The sequence below is a fragment of the Epinephelus fuscoguttatus genome, linkage group LG17 (genome assembly GCF_011397635.1).
Source record: "Epinephelus fuscoguttatus linkage group LG17, E.fuscoguttatus.final_Chr_v1".
NCBI classification, from domain to species: Eukaryota; Metazoa; Chordata; class Actinopteri; order Perciformes; family Serranidae; genus Epinephelus; species Epinephelus fuscoguttatus.
Window position 1 is genome coordinate 801,031 of NC_064768.1, and position 26,168 is coordinate 827,198.

At 42.3% G+C, this 26,168-nt stretch overlaps 1 protein-coding gene across 2 annotated transcripts in view; it reads left to right on the plus strand.

Moving 5' to 3' along the window:
• The window catches only part of sacm1la (SAC1 like phosphatidylinositide phosphatase a), a 135,722-nt gene that overhangs the window by 86,500 nt on the left and 23,054 nt on the right, over positions 1-26,168 (plus strand). For both annotated transcript variants that reach the window (XM_049601576.1, XM_049601577.1), the window contains 9 exons: positions 10,662-10,747; positions 10,915-11,001; positions 11,091-11,159; positions 11,258-11,337; positions 14,617-14,715; positions 14,798-14,936; positions 15,381-15,450; positions 15,556-15,628; positions 15,743-15,836. In XM_049601576.1, the coding sequence (XP_049457533.1) occupies positions 10,662-10,747; positions 10,915-11,001; positions 11,091-11,159; positions 11,258-11,337; positions 14,617-14,715; positions 14,798-14,936; positions 15,381-15,450; positions 15,556-15,628; positions 15,743-15,836 (797 nt within the window). The remainder of the gene's footprint in view (positions 1-10,661; positions 10,748-10,914; positions 11,002-11,090; positions 11,160-11,257; positions 11,338-14,616; positions 14,716-14,797; positions 14,937-15,380; positions 15,451-15,555; positions 15,629-15,742; positions 15,837-26,168) is intronic.

Consider the following 26,168-nt stretch of genomic DNA (forward strand, 5'->3'; position numbering starts at 1 on the left):
ATCTGCCGTAGTGCAAGACGTTCCCCACTCTGTCCCTGAAAGCTCCGAGCAATACATACTCTTGCCAAGTCACACATTTCTTGAAATCGGGTTTTCAGTTCGCCTACATGCTAACAACATTTGTGGTATACTTTCACATAGAGACTCCATTTGAACATCAAAACATAAATTGAAATTTTACCCATTGATGCGTAAATCAAAGTTTCAATAGGTATTTTAGTGTTTAAGCAATCACAGTTCCATGATCATGATAATTTTGGGAGAAATCTGGAGATAATTATAGCGCCCCCATAAGGCCGATTGGGACCAAATTTTTTGAGCAGTATTTGGATGTCATTTATAGTCCATGTACCACGTTTCATGTCCCTAGGTCCTTCCAGCTGGTCATAAATTAATAAAAGCAAATTATGATGGTTAATGACGAATAGGCCACGCCCACTTTCACCTATCAACATGGCACTCAAGATATTAGTTAATAGCCACCCCTAGAGCATGCATACCAAATTTGGTGAAATTCCATCCAATGGTCTTTGAAATAGAGATGTTTGGCATTTATAGCGCCCCCTATAGGCTGAGCTCAAAATGCTTTGGTAGGCAGCTTCCAAGTCTCATTGTGGACCTGCCCACCAAGTTTGGTGATGATAGGTCAAAGGGTGTGGGAGTTATGACCAATCAATTCTAAGCTCCGCCCACAGCGAAGATTCAATGGTCCGTGACGGCCATGTTTTTGGCCCAATCTGGCTCATTTGTAATAGAAATGTGTCTTTTCATCCCCCAAAGCCGTGTACCAACTTTGGTGTTGATGGAGTCAAAATTGTAAAAGTTTATGTCATTTTACTGTTTTTCAAATTATGCAAATTAGCAAAAATTCTGTAAGGGCGGCATTCATGGTGCAAGAGGCTTTTTTGTAGAGGACTATCAGGAGGATGTGTGTGTAAAATTTCAAGTCAATAGCACTTGTGGTGCGGCGGGCAGAGCCTTTCAAGCTTTACACTCTATGTTATAGCGCCCCCATAAGGCCGATTGGGACCAAATTTTTTGAGCCGTATTTGGATGTCATTTATAGTCGATGTACTACGTTTCATGTCCCTAGGTCCTTCCAGCTGGACATAAATTAATAAAACGTAAATTATGATGGTTAATGATGAATAGGCCACGCCCACTTTCACCTATCAACATGGCACTCAAGATATTAGTTAATAGCCACCCCTAGAGCATGCATACCAAATTTGGTGAAATTCCATCCAGTGGTCTTTCAGATACAGATGTGTGGCATTTATAGCGCCCCCTATAGGCTGAGCTAAAAGTGCTTTGGTAGGCAGCTTCCAAGTCTCATTGTGGACCTGCCCACCACCACCCTTCGGGGTTAGAACCCTAATAATAATAATAAACCGGTACAATCTTAGAAGGGTTCTACCCCTTCGGGGGTTAGAACCCTAATTAAACACTGTAAACAATTTATTTACCTTTACTAGTTTGTAGATTGGTCCTCCTTGCTGTGTCAGTATCCCAAGGAGCTCTTATATGCTTTCATTTACCGGTGCCTTCACAGGGGCTTCTCAGTGCTGTTCCCTGGCATACCGGTTTTGTATTGTTTGTTTTCCACAGCTAATTAGCTATTTATGGGTACATAGCCTATACTGCACACTTTTATTCACTTTTTTAATTTTAGTTTATGCTTTACTTTTACTCCATTTTGCTTTATTTGCCTTGTGTTTTGTTTTTTGTGTATGCTGTATCCAAATATGGTATATGATCTACATAATCTGTCATCATCCTTTTACATCTCCACTTCATGGTTAACTTCAATTTTATGACTCTGAATGTAAGAGGTTTGAATTCACCAGTGAAAAGATTGAAATGCCTTGAATTTTTAAAACTCAAGCATGTGGATTTGGCTTTTTTGCAGAGACTCATTTGAAACAGGTAGATATAAGTAGATTTAATAATAGAATGTATAAATTTATATCATATTCCTGTGCCCCTAATAAATCAAAGGGTGTATTAATTGTTGTCAAAAGAAAACTTAACATAAAAATAGGTATCTCTGGTGGAGATGTAGAGGGAAGGTTTTGCTATGTAACTTTAATCCTCAACGGAACAAAGATCTGTGTGTCCTCAGTTTATGCACCTAATGTGTTTAATCCTACATTCCTTGATGGTGTGAAGCTGAAATTGTTGGATTCTGCTGACTCAGTCAGTGTTGCCAACTCCTCAGTAAGGACAGTAGCTATTGGCTGGCCTAAAAGTCGCTAGAAGTCGCTAAATGATGTCATCACTTAATTTGCATAATTGAGTGTGTGTGTAACGGACACTGTAGGAGAGTGGAGTGTTGTAGGACAGTGTCTAACATCGTGGGAGAGACAAAAAGTGAGTAAAAAACACTCTAAATATGTTTAGAGCTACAAATGAACTTTCTTCTGTAGATTCATTCTTCTTTTTTGCCGTTGACATAGGCCATCACTTCTCAAAATAACTTGATTTGAATGCTTTGTCTAGACCCACGTGGTTCTAGACAAAGCATTAAACATTTAACAATACAGGACAAAATTGATTTAGCCTATGTACATAGGATTGTTAAATGTTAGAATATAGGGAAACCAAACGTCCTTTTGCCAGGACATGTCCACTTTTCACGCCCTGTCCGGGGAGGTTTTATAAATACGTGAAAATGTCTGGTTTTCATTATTTTTTACGAGACCATAAAGTATGTAAATTACTTCAATTGACTGGCACTTTGCACAGAATACTACGGTTGTTGCATGTGACATAATCTCTGGTAGGCTGTTTTGTGGGTGGCTCTGCTACGCTCACAAACAGAGGGAGCAAACATCAGAGCAGCATTGCCTCATTACAAAATGCCAAAGTGTAAGTCTAGCTTTACAGATGAATACATTAAAAAAAAATTCCCACTTACCGTCCCGGTCGGGACATATGGAAGGCAGAGTGCACTGGCTAGGGTGACCAAACGTTCTTTTTTGCCCAGTCATGTCTTTGTGGGGTGCTGTTGTATTATTTACATATATTTTGTTAGAAAGGATTTTCTAATACAGAAGAGGTGTTATTTATAACATTATTTCATTTTTTTCCACAGTAGGACTTGAAAAGAGAGCTATTACTTTGTTATAGGTTGATTTTCTAATACAGAAGAGGCATTATTTATGTGATTATTTCATTCCGGAGATTATAATTTTAATTTTATTTTTGTACCATTGATACATGTGAAAGAGAGATTATTTCATGCATAATAAAGCATGCTGAAAGCATGTTTTGGAAATAAAAATATGGTCACCCTATTAGACTATCAAATTTAATCAAAAGACTGTTAAGTAGGGTGGAATTGCTAGCTCTACTTCCAGCCCACCTCTTTTATCCAGACTTGGGACCGGCAAAGTGATCCAAAAGAGACACTCTGGCAGAGTTACTTAGTTTTTTTTGTTTGTTTGTTTTGTTTTGTTTTGTTTTGTTTTGTTTTTGTTAAAGGATTTTATTTTTTTTTTTAGTTTTCTTAAGTTTGGTTTGGTTTCTAACATATGCTCCACTTACAGTAGGAGCCTACAACAAGGCACAGTAAAACATGAACATTTGTTTCCATAACTATAACAATTTTAACATTTTTTGTATAGATGGTTTTAACTTTAACAACAAAAAGAGACAATAGAAAACAACAATGGCAATGTGAAAAAATGATGGTCTGGTTCTAATTCAGGTTGTTTGTTTTTCAGACCCCCCTCCACACACACATGCTGTGCTGGCTCACAGAAAGAGTAGGTCATCTTCATTTTGGTCAAGGCTTTCTGCGGCAGGTTCAGCAACTGAGGGAGCTGACTTAAATGAAAACGCAACTGATGTACCAAAAAGCTGCAAAACATTATCAGGCAGCTTGTGCTCATAGCAAGCCTCACCAAACAGCTTCAAACCATATCGGACATACAGGATGGAGTTAAGGGTCTGCAAGGACATCCGATTTCGAAGTTTGCTTTTTACCACACTCATCTGGCTGAATCATCTCTCGACTTCAGCATTCGAGTGTGGCAAGGACAACACAGACACAGCAGCCATGGCAAGTTCCTGAAACGGATTGACATCAGCTGCATCCCTGAAATTCCAAATCTCACTCCAGAAACCCACTGTGTTTTTTGTTTCATTCCACTTCCTAAGATGGATGTCACGCCATTGCTGGACAATCCTGTCTATATCTGGAGGAGAGTAGGCAAGGAGCTTGGCTATTTTTTCAACTTCTCCAGGGCTCTTATTGTGCTTTAAAGTTTCCTCCACATTGAAAACCGACATATACTGCAGTGCTCCATTGTTGTCTGGCAGTCTCATCCTCAGCTCTTTTGTGAGGGAGATGGTGAAGGCTACACATCGCTTTCTGACGTTGTTCTCCTCCTCAGGCGCAAGGTGGAGCTCAGCTGCCTTGGACTCAAAAAGGTAACCAAGGTATGGTTTCGGACTGATGTATCCATCAATTGGCCCTTTGAGAATCAACATTCGCCAGTGGATTCAGTACCCTGCTACTCACTGACTTTATCAGGCTAACCAAGCTGTCCAGAAGTTTCAGTGGATTTACCTGCTCTCCCTCAAAAGCTTTGATGGCCAACTGCACCTCACCCAGCACTGACTTCAAAAAAGTCAGGTACAACATGTTCTGTGGATCACTTTACATGGAGTGTAAAACCTTAGCCATGTAGCAGTGTTCACTGGACTTGGTGACTGCAAAATGCAGTTTCAGCTCCTCCCACTGGTCCAAAATGCGTGAAACCGCTGGTTCGATGGAGAGCCAACGGGTGGCGCACACTTTGGTTATTTGTAAGGGTTTCTCCCCACAGTTAATGGTCTCATATATGGCCTTGTAGGCCTCCCTCCGCTTTGGAAACACAGAAAACCAGTTATAGGTCTCCCGTACCAAGTACTTCACACTACGGGGGAGGGTGTCTGCGGAGAGTGACACACACACACAGCGAATGAGGATGAGATTTTTGAGCCCATTCTCCTCCTTCAGGACTTTATGGATCCCATTATTAATACCTGTCATAACAGAGGCATTGTCAGTCCCTATCCCCAGGAGTTTCTCTTTTTTGAGACAGCACTTCTCCAGGAAAGCCACAACAGAACGGGCTATAGATCTGGCATCTCCTCCCTCCAACTCAACAAGCCCCAGAAAAGTTGAGACAATTGTCTGTTTGGTGTCACTAAAGTACCTTATCACAACCCCCAGGTACTTAGAAACATTGACATCTGTGGACTCATCGAGGAGGAGGCTGAAACATTGATCACCCACATCTGCAACCAACTTGTTCAGAAAGTATGGCGCTAAAACGCCATTTATCATTTCTGTGCACTTGGTCCTGTGCATTTTGAAGTGGGTAGCAGCAGTGGAGTCAGAAAAAACAGCCTTACATGCTTCCCCAATGTGGTCACATGCAAGCATGGAGCAGTGCTCAGCAATGGCTAATGCCATGGTGGCTTCAGCCTTTTTTGTGTCAGTTTGTTTCACAAATAATGGCAGCTTCGTTTGAGTGGAACTGTAAGGCTTTGCCTTTTGAATGTGTTTTTGAGTGGTAGCATGTGTTTTTTATGTCACTGAGTTTTGCATAAAAATCAGTCTTGCAATACATGCAGCATGCCCGTGTGTTATCTCCAATAAGCTGCTTGAACCAGCCTTTGTAATCAGGGTTTGCTTCCCACTCTTTCTGTACTTTTGGTTGTACAGCTTAGACTGCGCCATGATGAGCTGTTTAGCTAGCACAATGGACAACGAGGTGAGACGTGAATGAGGCCAAAATCCTTAAACAATACAATATACAATGTACAATATACAGTATACAATATACAATACAATCAGAAAGCTGAGACGGACAGGCGATTTGATTCAAATGCAGTGATTTATTAATTAGCATGACAGAGCAGAGGCACACACAGTCAGCAGACGAGGTGAGTAGTGACTGAGGCGGACAGGCGGTGTGTGAGTCAAATACAGTGATTTATTTTAGTGTAACAGTGAAGAACTATTTTATATTTACATGCCGCTCTGCAAGCCAGGGCGGGATCAGCGGCGGCTTTGCGCACGCGCGATTCATTTGCAGTCTGGATGCGGAGGAGTGAGGAGTTCCTCTCTGCTCTGACTGCATTGGGGACTGCTGCTGTGAGACTGACCGCTTGTGAGTGCTTTGGGAAGGGGGAGGGGCTCACGGCAGCACCTGCTGCTGCTTGTTGAGAACAGGAACTGCAGAGCGATGTGTGCTTTCACATCAGAGTCGCCACCAGAAAAGTTTCCAGTAACACCAGAAAAAGTCACTAGATTCCGCGCTAGTCGCTTTTTTGAAAAAATGTCACTGAAGGGGTCTCTGCTAAATCTAGCGACAAAATCACTAAGTTGGCAACACTGGACTCAGTACACATTATAGGGGGAGATTTTAATCTATTAGCAGACCCCTCTATTGACTCAACTAATCCTGATTTCTCTGCACGAAAAACATATTCTTCTTACTTTAGTTCGTTCTTATAGGATTTGAATATTGTTGATGTCTGGCATATCCAAAATCCAACTATTAAGGATTACACCTTTTACTCATCTCGCCATCACTCATTCTCTAGAATAGACTATATATTAATTTCTTCAACTTTTTTAAAATGCATCTCACATGCATCCATCCTATCAATGCTTATCTCTGATCATTCACCTGTCCTTATTTCTTTTGAAACTACGCCTGGACACTCTCGGTTCAAAAGGTGGCATTTCAATACTTCTCTGATGCAGAACGCTGATTTCCTGAACAAAATCACCAACTAACTGAGAGAGTTTTTAGTGGTTAATTTACAACCAGGGATTAACCCTAACACCCTGTGGGAAGTTACTAAGTGTTGTATAAGAGGTATATGTACTTCTTTCTCCTCTCATTTGAGTAGAGAATGTAAAAGTAAATTTCTATTTCTAGAGAATGAAATAGAGACTTGAATTTCTTCAGAAATCTTCCTTTTCTGAGAATAGACAGTAGACAATAGACAGAGAGATTTATCTATAGTAAAATCAGAGTTTAAATCTCTAGCAACTTCTAAAGCAGAGTTCTTACATCTCAGAACTTGTCAAGAGATTTATGAAAATGCTGAGAAACCAGGTAAACTTTTGGCATTGAGACTTAAGCAATCTGAACAACTAGCATCCATAGATATGATCAAAAATGCTAATAGAGAATTATGTACACTTCCTTCACAAATTAATGAAACTTTTTCTTACTATTACTCTAAATTATATACATCTGAGTCTCACGAAGATAATTCGGCAATATTGTCATTTCTAAACTCCTTGAATCTACCCACTCTTTCAGCAGAGCAGATTTCTAAGCTTGAGGACCCTATTACCCTCACTGAAATGAAAGATGCTCTGGACTTAATGCCAAAAGCAAAATCAACAGTTTTAGATGGCATTCCACCAGAGCTTCTTGTGGCTTTATGGGACCTGGTTGGTCCAGTCATCTTGGACTCTTTTAATTTTTCACTTGTGGTTGGAGGCTTCCATCGGGATCAAAAAACTGCACTTATTTCTCTTCTTTTAAAAAAAGGTAAAGACCCGTTGGAATGTTCCAGCTATAGGCCCATATCAATCTTAAACTGTGTTATCAAACTATATGCAAAAGTTTTATCAAGACGACTGGACACTTGTATCTCGTCCTTGGTTCATCCAGACCAAGCTGGCTTCATTAAAGGCCGCTTGGCTTCTGATAATATCCGTTGATTATTGCATATTATTGAAGCAGCACCGTCTCTGGAACAGCCATCTGCCATACTTTCTCTGGATGCAGAAAAGGCTTTTGACTGCGTGGAGTGGGACTACCTATGGGCAGTTTTAAAACATTTTGGGTTTGGTCCCAAGTTTATTAATGTGTTAATTGTATGCCAGTCCCACTGCACACGTTCAAACTGGCCACCCTGGTTCACCTGAGTTTAGACTGTACAGATCGACTAGACAGGGCTGCCCTCTCTCACCTGGCCTCTTTGCACTTTCTTTAGAACCCTTGGCACAAGCTGTCAGACAACATCAACATATATCACCTATCTCAATTAAAGGAACAGCTCATTCTATTTCCCTTTACGCTGATGATATTTTACTGTATTTGTCCAACTTGACTACTTCTATCCCCCATGTGCTAAGTCTGTTTAAGGTTTTTGGGACATTTTCTGGCTATGGAATTAACTGGTCGAAATCCCTTTTAATGCCCCTTAATTCCACAGTTAGTAAAATTACCCCCTCTTCACTACCAGTGACTGTGGAGTGTAATGCTTTTACCTATTTGGGAATAACAGTCCATCCCAGCCTTCCTTCTATTGTTAAGGATAATTACACCGCAGTATTGGCAAAAATTAATAGCGACCTAACCAAATGGTCTCCCTTGCATATGACTCTCCATGGCCGTATCTCAGTTATTAAAATGAATATCCTCCCCCGCATCAACTTTCTTTTCTCCATGCTTCCACTTTCACCTCCTTGTAAGTTTTTAAAGGACTTGGAGGCAATTTGTAGAAATTTTTTTTTGGAAAGGTAAGCGCCCCTTAATTAGTTTTTCCACCTTAACATGTCCCAAAACACTAGGTGGACTCTCTCTACCCAATTTTAAAATGTACTACTGGTCTTTCCAGCTAAGATCTCTGATGGTATGGCTCGATTCTTCCTCCTCTGTTCCATGGCAAACTCTTGAGAATACTTTATGTCATCCTTTTAGACTTCAAGATCTGCCATTTTGCGGTGCAAAGATTAGGACGACACGGCTACATATGGGGTCTATTATGTCAAATTTTCTGACTGTCTGGTATCAAATAGTTAAATATTTACAGTGTAGTAATTGTAGGTTTCATAATTTGACCCCCATACGGAATAATAACTATCTTTTAACTGATTCCATGCCTTTCCACTTCCCTAAATGGGCTCATCAGGGTATAAATGTTCTCGGTGACCTTTTTAATCAACAAGGTCTCCGTTCCTTTCAGGACATTAGGGAGTCTTATTCATTACCAGGCTCCTCCTGGTTTCTCTATCTCAGACTTCGTACTGCTTTAAAAACGTATGGAGTACCGTGGGACCATCCTTTAAGTTCACATCCTATTGTAAATTGTCTTTTTTCTACTTCAAAGTCTGGGTTTGTTACTTCTTTTTATGACTGGTTATTAAAACATAATATTAATCCTCTACCTATTACATCGGTCTGGGATGGAGACCTGCATGAGCTTGGTTTCGAATTGGACTGGCCTAAGATCTGGAATTACGTCTTTTCTTTGTCCAAAAATCTTGCTCATCAGCTTATTCATTTTAAATTTGTTCACAGAGGTTATTTTACTCCCAAACGCAGATTTAGACTGAAATTGTCAAGTAGCGATCTTTGTGATAGGTGCCCCCATTCAAAACTAGGAACTTACTTACATATGTTTTAGGAATGTGTAATAGTAAAAACTCTTTGGGTCTATGTTGCTCAAACACTGTCAGATTTGTTGGATAAACATCTCCCATTTTGCCCAGCCTTTTGGCTTTTTGGTTACAACCCAAATGTTACATTACCACATACATGGAAACGAATCATTCTTGCTGCCTCAACGGCTGTGTTTATTTTTAAACTATTGTTCTTTATTTTTCTTTTTTCTGGAGGCTTATACTTGCTTAGAATTATGATTTCTTCTTGTTTGCATTTGTTTGGGTGACCCTTACTTAATTGCATATACTTCATTGATGAATGTTTTAATTCTCTATTGACGATGTGAAACAGCATACATTTTTTTCTGGGAACTGCCCATTGGTTCGACAGCCCATTGGTTCGACATCCCATTGTTCCGACCATATTAAACTCATTGTTCCGAAGTCCGTTCCAAAATCATCATGATGCCCTGTGGTTAAGGTCTGGTTAGGGTTAGGCACAAAAATCACTGGGTTAGGGTCAGGAAAAGATCATGGTGTGGGTTAAAATGAAAAAGAAAGTGACAAACACATAAGCCGTGAGCCTGCTCCACCTCAAGCCGGTCGCAGCGCACCATACGCCCGCCGCGAGCCGTTCAGCACCGCGGACAGTCAGACTAATGGGATGTCGAACCAGTGGGCTGTCAAACCAATGACATGGACCCTTTTTTTCTTTGTTCTACCATATGAAACAGCATACAATTTTTGCTTTGTTCATTTGTTTTGGTTGTTTCTGTTTGTTTGTTTCATGTTTTTTTTATTTTTGGTTCCTTATTTACATTGCACTATGTACTGATGATTTTTAAAATCAAATAAATAATTATTTAAAAAAAAAAATAGAAGCAAAACTAGAAATTAAAACTAGGAATTATAAAGGAGGAAAACAATATACTCCTGTCAGAAATATACCGCATAGTGCAAATAAATCCTAGAAAAACCACAATGCAAAAAATAAAGTGCAGTGCAGGACTGATCAATAAGCGTTCCTCTCTGGTGAAGGTGACTAGAAAGGGGGAGCAGGAGGCTTAAAAAAACAGACAAAACCAGGAGAAGTACAAGAGAGCAAGGCGGCAATCCATGTCGCCATCTCGGTTAAATATATATACTGTGCAGCCCTAAAAGGTCCAACAGAAGGTGATGTTGTCTGCCTCACTAATGACATGACTTCTAACACTACTGATTGCACATGGATGTTTCTCTTCTGCTGTCCTCACAGGCATCGACTCTGAAGGCCATGCGGCTAACTTTGTGGAGACTGAGCAGATAGTTTTGTATGAGGGAGCAAAGGCTTCATTTGTACAGGCAAGTATAAGCCAGTTATACTGTTAGACTGATTCACTTGTGGCTCATTTTTACCTGGCTTTCTCTTCATCTTCTCTGCAGCTTTTAGTTCAGAAGTTAAAACATTTAGGTTTGAGAAGTGCAAGATTTCAGAAATTACTTTTCAAGACATTTTTTTCCATCCCCAGACACGAGGCTCCATGCCATTTTACTGGAGTCAGAGGCCCAACCTCAAATACAAACCCAAACCTATAATCAGCAAAACCACCAATCACGTAAGAGCAGGCGTTTAATGTTTCTGTGTGCTTTCTAAATTGTGATAGCAGTGGAAATCTGATGTTAACCTCATGGAAACTTTGTACAGATGGATGGTTTCCAGAGACATTTTGACTCTCAGCTGCTTATCTATGGGAAGCAAACAATTCTGAACCTGGTGAGGACCCTTTTTCATGTTCTTTTCATGATATGTTTTTAAAGGAAGTAAGTAAGCAAGTAATTATCAGGCCACTTTGGGGTTTCTTGTTTTTCTAGGTGAATCAGAAGGGCTCAGAGAAACCACTGGAACAGGCCTTTGCCAAGATGGTGTCTGGCATGAACAATGGTATGCTCAAGTAAGTGTCGCTCAGTGGCTTCTACTATTTTTATGTTCGTCAAGGACATACACTCTAGTGACCAGGTTACCCAGAGAACACATTTACATTCACTGTAGTAACCTGGCTATTGTAAATATGTGTATAAATGCATCTACCTGGGGAAATTGGGTTTTTCTAATCCCATAGCCAGATTACAGAAACCAGGGTCCGTCTTCACATTTCTGAGAATACTCTCATAGAGTTCCTAACTTGGCTTGAACATTTCAGGAAAGGAGTCCTAGCTTAGGAGTGATGTAGGAAACATAAGAACAGAAACTTTTAGGGGGTGGGGTTGATCCTGTTGCCAGGTGTGACATTCTTTTAACTCATGTGATTGGTAGTCCTTTTGTGAGCCTGCAAGGTGTGGACACCTAGTGGATGTGAAATGAACTGCATCACAATATGAGACTGAAAGTGCTGGAAATTGTCGGTGTGATCTTTCTGCTGAATCATCACTGCTGCATTTTTCTAATTTATGCCTCCATACCAACGACAACCGTGGCCAGAGGCATTTTCTTTTCAGGTTGTCTGTCCATCTGTACATCTTGTGAACACGATATCTCAAGAACGCCTTGACAGATGTTGTTTAAATTTTGGATGAATGTTCATTTGGACTCAGTTATGAACTGATTAGATTTTGGTGGTCAAGGATCACAGGTCAAGGTGGCCACGACCTTGCATCCATCTCATTCTTGTGAAGGCAGTATTTTAAGAACGCCTTAGGGAATTTCTTCAAATTTGGCACAAATGTTCACTTGAACACGAGGTTGAATTGATTGAATTTTGGTGGTCAAGAGTCAAAGGTCAGGGTCACTGTGACCTTGCTATATCTCATTTTCATGAATGCGGTATCTCAAGAACACCTTAAGGGAATTTTAAAAATTTGACACCAACGTCCACTTGAACTGAAGAATAAACTGATTAGAATTTTGTGGTTAAAGGTCAATGGTCAAGGTCAGCATGACCTCACAAAACATGTTTTTGACCATAACTCAATTTCAATGCTAATTATGACAAAACTTTACACTAGTGCTGCACGATTAATCTAATCGCAATCTCAGTGTCAGGCTGTGCGATTACATAACTGCATAAAAGGCTGCAATTTTCAATTTAATGTAAATAAATGTTAATGTGTGTGCCTGTGAACGTGACTACCTCTACTGTAGTGTGTGGAGTGTGTTGACATTACGCCCACAAGCCATCCTGGTATGTGCAGCATGTATGGTCAGGTGACCATAAGAGCACGACCAAGCACAGGCTGAATTGGTGGCGGAAAAAAGCAACGTCTATTACATGGCGATACTTTGGATTCAGGTACGGCGACACTGAACAGAAAGACGTGCTGTGTAAAGTTTAAAAGTTAAAGTCGCCATGTGCTGTGGCAACATGACCAATCTATTTCAACACTTGAGACAGCACGGAGAAAAACTGGAAGAATGCATGCGAGAGAAAGCCAAGCCGTGTAACGTTAAAGAGGCAACAGACAGCATTTTTTCCTAAATATACCATTATGAAAATAATGTGGGTTGCACAGGGTAGTGGCCACAGTAAAGTCAGACTATCAGCATTTACATAGGTTACTTAGTGGCTTTACAATCTTTGTAATAAGATTCTGCCACTGGGGGCGAAATTTCATGGAAAAAATCTGTTTTACGGCAGGAAAGGCATCATGTATTGCGAAACTGGTGGGTCAGCCAATCAGGGACTGTAGCTGGTCCTTACAAGGAGCTGGGCATGAGGTAGTTGAGTCACGAGCACAATGACAGACGGACAAAGTTTGGAGACAAGTGAAAAACGGCCTAGCAAAAGAAAACAAGTTCCTCTGTCTGAGGAGGCAAAGAAGAGTGATAGAAGAAGAGGAAAAACAAGGGTAAACCTCAGTCCGGCGTTCAAGAGATGGAGGGAGCTCCATGACCAAAGAGGCTTCAAAACCCATGTCCAGCTAGCTTTCTTTCTAATGGATCAGTAAGTAACATGGCTAAATGTTAGCTAGACGAGAGAGGATTGTACTGTACTGGCTGCTAGTTAATTCCTAGCTGGCCAGCATCACAAATCGCCACAACCAGGGACCGGGTAGCGAGTGTTGGTCGGCTGACATCCTCGTTGCCATTCTACAGTGATACCCACCCCCTTCCTTCTGTTCTCTTCTCACGGAGGCAGCTATCGATGGACGTCGCCCAGCTAAGTTATGCCCAGCTGTGAACACTGGACTTTTCACTGCAACGGCCTTAGACTGAGGAGCATCAAAATCAGTTACGCAAACATTTCTAAGTGTCATGGGGAAATCGCAAACTCCATAACAAACTATATAATAAATGAAAAACTGAGCAATTTTGCTCAGTTTCGACTCACTTGACATGCTGCTGTGTTGTGCTAACGTTACACTATCGAATCACTATCTGGATTTGATTCGAATCGGGACCCCTTGAATCAAAATCGAATCGATTCAGGAAATCAGTGGCGATACACAGCCCCAGTCAGAACTGTGCTGCCAGGGGGAAGATGTGTGTGAATCATCCATGTTTCCACAGACATGGATGTAAACTGTAAGAGAAACTTGACTGGTGTGCAGAGGCATACCGCCGTGACCCAGTAATTTTTCCCAAATATCTTAGTGTTGTGATCGCTTTATTTCTGGCATTATGTTGTTATAGTGTTGGGTGGCAGATGTGAGTGCATCTCTAATAAGATTGATGGCAGTCATTATCCCTGCACCATCTAATTTGTGGCATTTCATTTACGCACTTTCATCCAGTGTTTCATCTGCTTAAGAAGCTCTTAAGCCTCTTAAATGTCCTCGCTCCTCCTTACAGTTTTTCACTTGAGGAGCTCTGTTAAGGGCTAAGATGCTTTGTGAATAACTTTTGTCTTTACCAGGATCCAGTCTTAACTTCAAGAGGAAGTTCTTAGAAAGCATAATTTCAAGAATTTTCTCAGAATTTTAGTACGACTCAGTAGGAGTCCTCTTTGTACAAGGAAGCTTTGTGAATACAGTACCGGGTTTGAAAAATCATCTTACTGGATAAAGCTGGCTGTAACCCAGTTACGTGATTGCATGTAAATGCACTGACTTTATTTCTGTCCGGAGTCTGGGAGACATTTTCATTTTCCATTTAGCTCTCCTTGGGTACTGTGAAGTGTATAACTATTTCAGCCATCTCTGTAACAATGAATTGCTGCCTGATCAAAAACAAAATAATCCAGACATGTCCTCCTAATCTGACTATGGTACAGTAACGTTGTTTCCTACGTCTTTAGTTACATAGCCTTCGACTTCCACAAAGAGTGCAGCCACATGAGATGGGATCGTCTCCAGATCTTAGTGGATGCTGTCGCTGAGACACAAGATGAATACAGGTAACTTAACCAGCAGCTGTTCCAGGCTAATATCTGTTGTTGAATACATTGTTGGAATGTTCCAACTTTCCTCTGTGTGTAGTCACTTCATGGTGAACTCAGAGGGGAAGACAGTAGCCCAGCAGAGAGGAGTCTTCCGCAGTAATTGCATGGACTGCCTGGACAGGACTAATGTCATCCAGAGCCTGCTGGCTCGACGCTCCCTGCAGTCTCAGCTTCAGGTATTTTTTACTGACTACTGCAAAGCCTCTTAGAAGAACAAATTCATCATACAATACTGTCACAATCTATGCTTTAAGGGTAATTTTTTTCATACACGGTCCAGCCATATCCTTGTTTTTTTTTTTTTTTTTACCTAGTTTTGTTAAAGTGAAATAGCTCAGATTGATTTGCTATACTACTGTTCCCAGAGTCAACACTTTGAACATATTTTGGCAAATATAATCTTCCAAAGATACTGAGCAAGTTGATGTTGGTAGATAAATAGATAGATGTGCCGTTTTGGATGGTATATCCCTTTAAATGTATGTTTTCAGCCAATTGGGGAATAAATCCCACCTGTAATAAATATACACACATTCATTATGAAAAGATACAGAATCTGCTCATATTGAGAGGCTTGAATGTTATTGACCTTTATATGTGTTGTGCCTGTGTGTGCTCAGAGGATGGGAGTTCTGAATGTGGGTCAACGGATTGAAGAGCAGGCTGAGTTTGAAAAGATCTACAAGAATGGTAATGTATTGTGTATGATCGACTATAAGCATGTGTTGTGTGATAAGTAGACCCTGTAGCCTCTTAGTGTGTCCTCACTATTCTGTGTGTGTGCTCTTTAACCAGCATGGGCTGACAATGCCAATGCATGTGCCATACAGTACGCAGGAACTGGAGCCTTGAAAACAGACTTCACAAGGTACAGTAGTGTACAATCCTATACCACACGTCGGTTGATCAACATGTTGTTTTCTGGAGTTCCTTTGTGTTAGTGTCATGGCTGTTGTTTAGTCAAACTTAATTTGCCCATCAGGACAGGGAAAAGGACCAGGTGGGGGCTTCTGATGGATGGCTGGAACTCAATGATCCGTTACTACAAAAATAACTTCTCTGATGGATTCAGACAGGTATGACTTTTGTGGCATGATTTGTTGTAGGTCCATCATTATTAAAGAAATTAATACAGGACCAGAAAAAAAATCACAGTTTAACTCTTAATGCCCAAGGAACTTTCCAGTAGACTAAACTAACACAAACTTTCTTGAATTTGGCAGATAAGAGAATAAAATGTTGCACACACACACAGAGTAACTGCACATTATGTATTTAGTAACTACACACCCTCTTTGTGACAGAATATTTGTTTACAAGATTGTGTACAAATCCTCTAGTTGCATTACAGTCTCTCTGAAATTAAGACAAGCATTAAATTCCACATAATGCTTCTGTGCATCGCTATATCCTGCTCATGTCATGCTATAGAGCCAACCCACATATAGCAGGCTTTACATCTTTAATCTTTCAGTGTGTAAAGGCCCTGACACACCAAGCTGCCATTGGTCAAGGCTAGGCCATCGATGAGCGTCAGTGTTAATTTTGACAACTATTTTAGATTTAGTCTTAGTCTTGAGACGAAAATGCTTACTAGTTTTAGTCACATTCTAGTAATTTTTATCCATATATTATCCTTCCTATCCTATAGTTTTAGTCGACAAAAACTCAATGTTCAAGTAAATGAAAATTTGTGACATTTTAGTCATTACTTTAAGTCAATATAATTTTTTCTATGTTTTTTTTAAAGCAACACAATGGAGGATTGCGCTTTTTACCTCACGGGGTCCCCCTATAGACGAAAAACGGTATTTCACCATCGGTCGGGCATCCCTCCTCCTCTTTCAGCTCTCGCCAGCTGTGTGAAAGCCGGGCCAATATTAATCCTTATTCGAGCGCTTGTTTTATCGCTCTCCCATTTTCTTTTCTTTGTCTCCTTGAACAACACCTTCACCTTCTTCCTTTTCTTTGTGGCTTCAGCCATGACAACCACGACTAACTTCATTCACCTTGGTTCGGCTACACTACTCTAAAGAGAGGAGGGGGATATGACGTATGCCGTAAAGCAGCCAAATTTTGTAGTCTGTTTGTGTCCGGGTTCCTACCCGAACCTGAAACTGCATAGTGCCAGTGCAAGTGCAACAGATGCTCTCTATGTGATATACCATCACAAGAATCTTGGATATATATTTTGAGGGCTCAAAAACTCCATTGTGTTGCTTTAAATATTATCTTTAAACTAATCCAGATTTATGTATCAGAAATTAGAATCAATGTGATGGGTTGTATAAAATTTCATTTGGACAAATTTTTCTACAAATACAAATAATTTCTCAATCCTTACAAACAATACAAGTACACAAGTACAAGAAATATAAAGCATACACCATACATTGTTAAGTATGTGATATGAAGTTGTTAAGGCTACGCACAGCACTGGGAAAGAAACTATTGGCAGACCGAGAGGAAGAACATTTGATAGAACGATAGCGTCTGCCGGATGGAAGAAGAACAAAAAGACCAGCACCAGGGTGACTAGTAGGGTTGTTTACAATACCTAAAGCGCGAGACAGAAGCCTAGAGCCGCAAACGACATCAACATCTGGCAGGTCAGCACCAGTGGTCCTGCGGGCGGACCGAATGACTCTGTTTAAGGATTTTTGATCCTGTACAGTTAGATTACCAAACCACACTGTAAGCGAGGAGGTAAGGATGCTTTCAATCATGCAACGATAGAAATTTGATAAAATCTGGCAGTTTAAGGTGAATTCCTTTAATTTGCGCAGAAAGAAAAGTCGTTGCAGTGATTTTTTAACAATGATGCTGATGTTTAAGTGCCAGCTGAGATTATCAGTGATAGTGACACCAAGAAATTTAAAACTACTCACCATCTCGACCTCCGTGCTGTTTATGGTGAGAGGGAGATGGGATTCATTCTTGCGGCCAAAGTCAATAACAACTTCCTTTCTTTTGGAAGCATTTAAGATTAAATTGATGTTCTCACTCCACTTGACTAAATTTTTACCTCAGATCTGTAGTGTGACTCGTCATTTGAGTTTATCAGGCCAATGACGGTTGTATCGTTAGCATACTTTACAATCAGATTGTTATGGTGAGAGGCAGTACAGTCGTACATACAGAGAGAGAACAGCAGAGGGCTGAGAATACAGCCTTGCGGTGAGCCGGTGTTTAAAACAAGTTCATCAGATACACAGTCACCGATTCTGACTCTTTGAGGTCTCGAGGTTTAAAAGCTAAAAATCCATTCACATACAGCATCACACAAACCAAGACACTGGAGTTTATGAATGAGATTTGAAGGAATAATACAGTTAAAAGCAGAACAATAGTCTATAAAAAGCATTCTGACATAGGTGTTTCCCATATTCAAGTGTGCATAGACAGAATTCAAAGCAAAAGAAATGGCATCCTCCACAGACCTATTTTTACTATAAGCAAACTGCAGAGGATCAACAGAAACAGGAGTCTGATATTTAATATAATCCAGTACTAGCCGCTCCAGGCATTTCATTAACACAGAAGTAAGAGCGATGGGCCTGTAATCGTTAAGACAGGACACAGGTGACTTTTTAGGTACTGGAATTATGATAGATTCCTTGAAGCTACATGGAACAAGGCGGTGCTCCAGTGACATATTGAACAAGTCCGTGAGCACAGGGGAAAGCTGTTCAGAACATAACCTAGCAACCCAAGGAGGGATGCCGTCTGGACCTGCGGTTTTCCTCATCCTAGTTTTGGACAGAATCTTGTGAACCTCATCTATTGACACAGTGAAACTGGCCTGGTCACTAAGATTAGAAGGGATAAAAACAGGAGACTCAGTGATCATGACATCAGATCTGGAGTAGAAATGATTAAGTTCATTTGGAAGCTGCAGTGGCATGGCCTCTGGGTTTATAAGAGGTAACAGTGTTCAAACCCTGCCACATGTGTCGGGGGTCATTCTCCCTGAAATGACCCTCAATTCGCTCTCCATAGGCACGCTTAGCATCTTTTATAGACTGCTCCAGTGAATATCTGGCCAGCTTGTAGCTAGTAGCATCTCCAGATTTAAAAGCCGTGGCACGTTCCTTTAATTTGAGTCTGACATCAGAATTAAGCCAGGGTTTCTGGCTGGAATACTGTTTCACCACCTTACGTGGAACACACATATCAATACAGAAGTTGATATATCCAGTAACAGCATCGCAGTATTGATCCAGATCCTCTGCAGGGCTCAACAATAAGGATTGCCCGATTGCCCGGGGCAAGTAAAACTCGCGGTCGGGCATGTAAACTAACAACCTCACTTGCCCGATCGGGCAAGTTGCTAAAAATAGTAAAAGTTAATAACTAATTGATAAAATAAATGAATTTTAAAACGTGCTCTTCTGCTCTGATGCAGGTGCACGGCGGAGTTCCGCCACACACACCGGTTGAGCACGCTAGAGCGGCCCGGGCCGCATTTTCCTGACCAAACCTGACCCCGAGCCCGGTGCAGTTTGTCAGCTGACAAAGTTATTGAAATGGACAGTGTGTAAATAACCACCAACAGACTGCTGTTACGCACAGACAAACACGCTGCTCGCACAGCAGCTCAGTACGGCACTCATGATGAGCTTGTGTTGCGTTCAGGCGTTGTCACGCAAATAACAACTTCCAACACTTAAATAGGTCATAGCACAAAACAGCAGCATGTCAAGTGACTTTTTACTTTATTATTAGTGCTGCACGATTAATCTAATCGCAATCGCAATCGCGATGTCAGGCTGTGCGATTACATAACTGCATAAAGGCTGCGATTTGCGATTTAATGTAGGCTAAATAAATGTTAACGTGTGTGCCTGTGAACGTGACTGCCTCTCCTGTAGTGTGTGGAGTTTGTTGACATCACGCCCACAAGCTATCCTGGTGCGTGCAGCTGGCGTGCAGCAGTGACCAACACAGACGCTGAAGAAGAGCGTGAGCTCGACCAAGAACAGGCTGAGTTGGTGGCGAAAAAAACGTCTGTTACATGGCAATACTTTGGATTCAGGTACGGCGACGCTGAACAGAAAGACGTGCTGTGTAAGTGTAAAAGTTAAAGTCGCCACGTCCCGCAGCAACACGACCAATCTATATCAGCACTTGAGACAGCACAGCACAGAGAAAAGTAGGAAGAGTGCATGCGAGAGAAAGCCGAGCCGTGTAACGTTAAAGACAAAGAGACAACTGAAAGCCGCCAGAGCCTCATAAAATAGCATCCAAGCACAGTTATGCAGACATTTGTAAGTGTCACAGGGAAATCATGGACTCCATAACAAATGAAAAATTGAGCAATTTTGCTCTGTTTCGGCCCACTTGACATGCTGCTGTGTTGTGCTATGGCGTGCTGGAATTTGTCATTTACGTGACAACGCCTGAACGCAACACAGGCTCGCTCCGCTCTGTGTACAGTTTGTGTTTATGTTTATTTTATTTAAGAAGGGACAGTGCACATTAATTAACATAATCACTTAAGTCACGTAAATGTGCCAAATTTAGCCATACAGGCTAATTTTCATCTGCAGATGTGCTGCGCTGCTGTGTGAGCAGCGTGCTTGACTGTGCTCAGTCTGTTGATGGGCATTGACGCACTGTCTGTCCATAATAATAAATAATAAATGTCAGGTCAGTGCCCCCCTAATATAATGTAGGGGAAACATTGAATCAAGCAAAAAAGACTCATGATACCATTTATTTATTACATTTTATTGTAATTATATTGTAATCGCAATCGCAAATCGCAATATTGTCCACCATAATCGCAATTACACATTTTTATCAAATCGTGCAGCACTATTTATTATATTCAATAAAACTGTATGTTCCTAAATCTTGAGACACCTCATATGTAAGCTAGACAGACATTTCACCTGCTCATTACTGTGCACACATGTACTGTATGTACTTAGTCCTAAAGAGCCCTTCTGGTGCCAGTAGATACATAGAAACATCCCAGCAGGCTGTGCTTTGCAAGCATACAAAAAAGTTTCACATATGTGAAAATTATTTTTCATACATGTGCTTCACCTCCGCTGCTACAACTCCATCCTAGGGGAAACACTGCTGTGTGCGTTTTGTGCAACAGGTGGATGTGGTAGTCTACTGGTAGAGTAGAGAGAGAGAGCTAAGTAGCGTTGAAGTAGAGCAGGGCAGAGAGATGGAAGCAAAATATATTAAACCCGGTGTTAATACAGCAGAACTGGAGAGAGGGGTGAAAAATAAATAGAGGTGGGCATGGCTCAAGGGGCTTTCCCGAAGTTTAGTAAGCACACCACCTCACTTGCTTCGATGTCAGCGTCTCCGGCGCTGGTGTTCGTCATCCCCATTTTGTCCGGGAAGGTGCTGCCTCTGGTGGGTCCACCAGTCGCCGCGTCGGCCTCCCTCACACTGGGGCGTCTCATCACCCAGGTGACCGTCATTCCGCCATCTTACATCTTACTTATTGATCAACAGTGTTAACAGTGTTTCAAGATGCTGGCGCACACAGACGCAGCGGCTCGTAATTCCTCTCGTTTTCAGCGTTCAGTGTTTTTGCACATGTTGTTATTTTCTATTATTCATCCAGTTTGTCGTGCAAATCCTGTCTACAGTCGCCAGGATCTCCTAAGCATTGGATTATGGAGTAAACAACCTGTAAACAATGACTTTATCCGATCGCTCGGCATACCGCAGGATATAGCTCGTCGGGGCTGTCCATGGATCATCATCCCTGCGGGCAGGAGGAGGAAGCAGCGTGATCAGAAAACAAAAGATGGTCTTGCGGGCTGGCGTCCTTTATATTGCTGCGATAAATGGTCACACAAACTACCAGTTCCCAGCATCTTCCTTTCAATTGCCAGATCCATTGCAAATAAAATGGATAAGCTGAAGCTACAGATTGCAGCAAACAGGCTCGTCCAGGACTGTTCCATTCTGCTGATAACAGAGACCTGGCTCCACTCATCCATTCCGGATATGGCTATCGAGTTAGCAGGCTGCACAGTCCACCGCCATGACAGAGACAGTAGCCCTTTTTAAATAGGAATTGTGCAAATTTGCAGTAAAGCCCAATCAGTCTTCTTTCAGCATTGGCAAAAATAAAATCGGAGAGTGCAGCAAAATGCCGCCTGCCTATTTTGTTCATACAGAATGTGCCTTTTTTGGGGCAATGGGGGGTGTGAGCAAGTAACAAAACATGTAGCTCAGTGTGTGACGTAAACACTGACGTACTCCAAGGGCAGCTGCTCAGTCCTTCGGCGACTCTCATAAGTCAGCCCGTCCTTCACCGTCCCCGTCATTTGACAGTTAATGGCCTCTTGGTGCCCTCCTTGCCCTTGCAAGGCAAGGAGGGCACGCAATTCTTTGTCTCCCCAGTTGCTCATCTTTACAGTGTCTGTCAGGTTTGCATTTCCCTCTTGCTACTAGTACTAGCTGCTCATTCCTGCTATCAGCTGTTTCCTGTTTATCCATCGCCAGTGGGTCGCACATGTAGCGTCATCAACAGCTCCTCCCATAAGTCATCAACAGCCCCACCCGTGGTGCCTCGTTCTTTTTAAACCAAAAAGGTTCCGCCAATATGTCTGCCCTATGAGGCAGAAAATTGGGCACCTCGGATCAACTCGCCAATCCGGCTCTGTGTGTCTAAACGCTCGCAGCTTGCCGGCAAAACGGCCCAACATTCGCGGAAAATCTGGCAGTGTAAAAGGGGCTAATAACTCTGGTAAGAGCAAGGGAGGGAGGTTATGCATTTATGTGAATAACAACTGGTGCACCAACGCTACGACCATCGATAGCCACTGCTCTCCAGACCTGGAGTATATGACTGTCAAATGCAGACTCACGTATCTTCAATGAGAGTTCACTGTTGTCATGGTGACTGCAGTGTACATTCCACCAAATGCTAACGCTAACTTAGCCCTCAGCCACTTGTATAATGCCATCAGCCTTCAACAGGACACCTATCTAGACACAGTTCACATCATAGCAGGCGACTTTAACCATGCTGACTTGAAGGTAGTGCTCCCTAAGTTCCGCCAACACATAAAATGTGCTACCAGAGGAGCAAATACGCTGGAAAAAGCCTACTCCAACATCAAGCATGGTTACAGGACTACACAGCTACACCACCTTGGCCTATCTGATCACATGTCCCTGCTCATGATACCAGCATACACCCCCCTTAAGAAAAAAGCCATGGATGACAAAACTGGTCAAAGTGCTGCTAAAGGAGAGAAACAGCGCCTTCAGGTCCGGGGATGAAGCTCAGCACAGGGCTGCCAGAGCCAACCTGAGGAGAGGCATCAGGGAGGCCAAGACAGCGTATAAGAGGAAGATTGAGGACCACTTCAGCAGCAACAACATACCGCAGGTGTGGCAAGGGGTCCAAAACATCACCAACTACAGGTCCAGCAACCTAACTGCAGCCGACGGTAATGCCTCATCGGCCGAGGAGCTAAACCACTTCTTCGCCCGCTTTGAGGTTGGGACACCAGTGGTGGAAAGGCCACACTCACCAGCCTCCAGTAGCCACATCCTCACAGTGCTGGCACAGGAGGTAAGGTGCACTCTGCGGGCAGTGAATCCCAGAAAAGTTGTTGGACCAGACGGTGTGACTGGGAGGGTGCTGAGAGACTGCGCAGACCAGCTGGCCAGTGTGTTCACCAACCAGACATGGGGATAAGTCACAAGCAAGTCTCAAGTCTGTACCTTCAAGTCTCAAGCAAGTCCCAAGTTAGTTGTGGTGAGAATCAAGCAAGTCAAGTCCCTGCTATAAAGGCCCTGACACACCAAGCTGATGGTCGGCCGTTGACTAAAGTCGGGCCGTCGGTGAGTGTCTGTCGGCCTAGTTTTTGCGGTGTGTCTCGCACCGTCGGCCCTTCGGCGTCAGCGACTTTTTGGCCGATTGAGCATGTTGAATCGGCGGCAGAGCTAGTCGGTGAAAGAGATCACTCTGATTGGCTGTTTAGGTTTTATTCCCTTGCCCCTGTAGCGAGTGAATCTGCCTGTAGTGAAACCGGGCTTCCTCCTCAGGCTCCACTTCACTCAGCTGCCCAACAGATCCGCTGACTCTCCCACTTTAACCTGAATAACAAACCGGAGCTAGCTGGGAGCGGCTAGCAGAGCGTTAGCCGCAGCATGACCGGAGGGAAGCACAGCCAGTTAGCCTCCGCTAGCTTCCCAGCTAGTCCCGGCTCCTCGTTTGAATCCGAACAGAGATCCAGGGCTAGCTGGGAGTGGCTAGCGGAGCGTGAGCCGCAGCATGACGGAGGGATGCACAGCCAGTTAGTCTCTGCTAGTCTCTGAGCTAGCCCCGGCTCTCCATTTGGATCCAACTGGAGCACCAAGCCCTGGTTTGTTATTCAGGTTAAAGTGGCAGAAGCAACGGGTTTATCGGGCAGCTGAGTGAAGTGGAGCCTGTGGAGGAAATGACAGGACCATCTGAATGTAATAGTCTGTGGAGGTGCTGCAGTGCTCGGCTGCACAGACAGGTAACACCTCGGCTGTCAGGATGTACCACTCTGTCACTCCGCTGTCTCACGCAGGCGCAGAACGTACGTGCCACTTGGCCGTTGGATGTAGTCCGTGTAGTGTGTTCAAATGCAACTGACACAGGGTGACGTGAGGTGACGTGAGGCGACGTAGACGACGCAACAGTTGGCTTTCATCACGGCTAGTTCTTTGATGTCAGTTTGGTGTGTCCACACCTTAAGTCAAGCAAGTCAAGTCGAGTCATTGCTCAGGTCAAGCAAGTCACAAGTCAAGTCATATGTCACATACAGCAAACATCTCCTCACGATCCGCTAGCTACATGTCCTTTGAATATGCTATGAAAAAGTCTGGTTTCTGTCTCTGCAACGATGTTACAGGGAGTTTGGACATGACGTCATCAGATCGAAATGGGAGTAACCAAACGTGCTCCGGTCAACCAGTGTATTTTCTATAGTGATCTTCTGCTGCTTGCTTACTAATTCTTGTGTTTTTGGTGTCCGGAACATCTGTATCGCCAAAACTGACCATTAAAGTGTCAGTCCATCGGACAGAAACAGGACTCTCACCGTGTCACTATTGGCAGTAAAACTACCATCATGCTGACGAAGGAAGGCGACACCACTACAAACACTGTGGATGATCAGCTATCCAGCGTTGATATCAAAGATATAATAAGCAAGCAGATGGACATCCTATTTCTGGACACCAATTTTGTCAACAAAATCAGCAAAATATTGACGGTTTCCCTCATCGAACCTGTTAAAAAGGCTATCGCAGAGTCTATCACGGAGATGGTAAAGGAAACCATACAGTATGAACTAAAAGACACGGCTGATAAACTATGTGATCTGCAACATAAGTATGATGATTTGATTGACAACCTCGATGAACAAGAACAGTACTCTCGACAAAACTGCCTTATTGTCTTTGGTGTACCTGAAAAGAGAGATGAGGATACAACCAAAGTCGTTTGTGACATTTTTAAGACCAATCTCAAGATAGAGGTGCAGCCTACGGAGACTGACAGGAGCCACCGCCTTGGTCAAAAGCCTGAAAACCCGAAGGCTAAACCGAGGGGCATTATTGTCAAGTTCACCAAATATTATGTTTGGGACAATGTTTTCAAGGCGAAAAAAAGCACTGAAGGACTCTAAAATGCATATTTTGGAGAACTTAACGACCAAGAGAGTGAAACTGTTGGCTGATCTCCGGGAAAAACACAGGAATAAACTGGCTGCTAGTTGGACTCGAGATGGGTGCATTCATCTGCTGACACACAAGAAGAAACTACACGTTATCAGTAGACTCTCTGACGCCAGTAAGTTGTGCATCATCTGAACTCTAGACACAAATGACTTTGGACTACCTGATCACACATAGACTACAGTGTTTTGCTGTTTTTTGCTGGATTTAAGCAGTGTTTGGAAGATTTCTCTGGCCCTTGTACTTGTACTGGACATTGAATTGATTCTTAAATATCTGTTTTTATTCTCTGCAGAAGTAGTTAGGAAATGGAACTTAGATTAGTTTTTAGTAGAGTAATAGGAAGTAACATGAGGTCTTGTATTTTGGTCTTAGTTCTTTTCATCAGTCACCCAACATTGAATTATTGTCTTAAGTTTACATTGTATGGGATCAAATGACTTAGATTCAGTACTCAAGTTGTAAAAAAAAATCGGGGGGGTGGTGGATTTTATCACATGGGGACATAATTTGTGCTGATGACAGCGCAGAGGGTCTGCCATAGCACCACTGCTCTTACATTGTTAGGGTCAAATGCACAGGACAAGTGCAAAATCATTTCTTCAGATGGGTCAACTGATGATACTAATAATAATCAAAGTCAGTTTTGCTTTTAGAATATTGAATTACAGTGTATTTTTCAAAAAAGCAGTTTGTGGTATATGATCAAACCT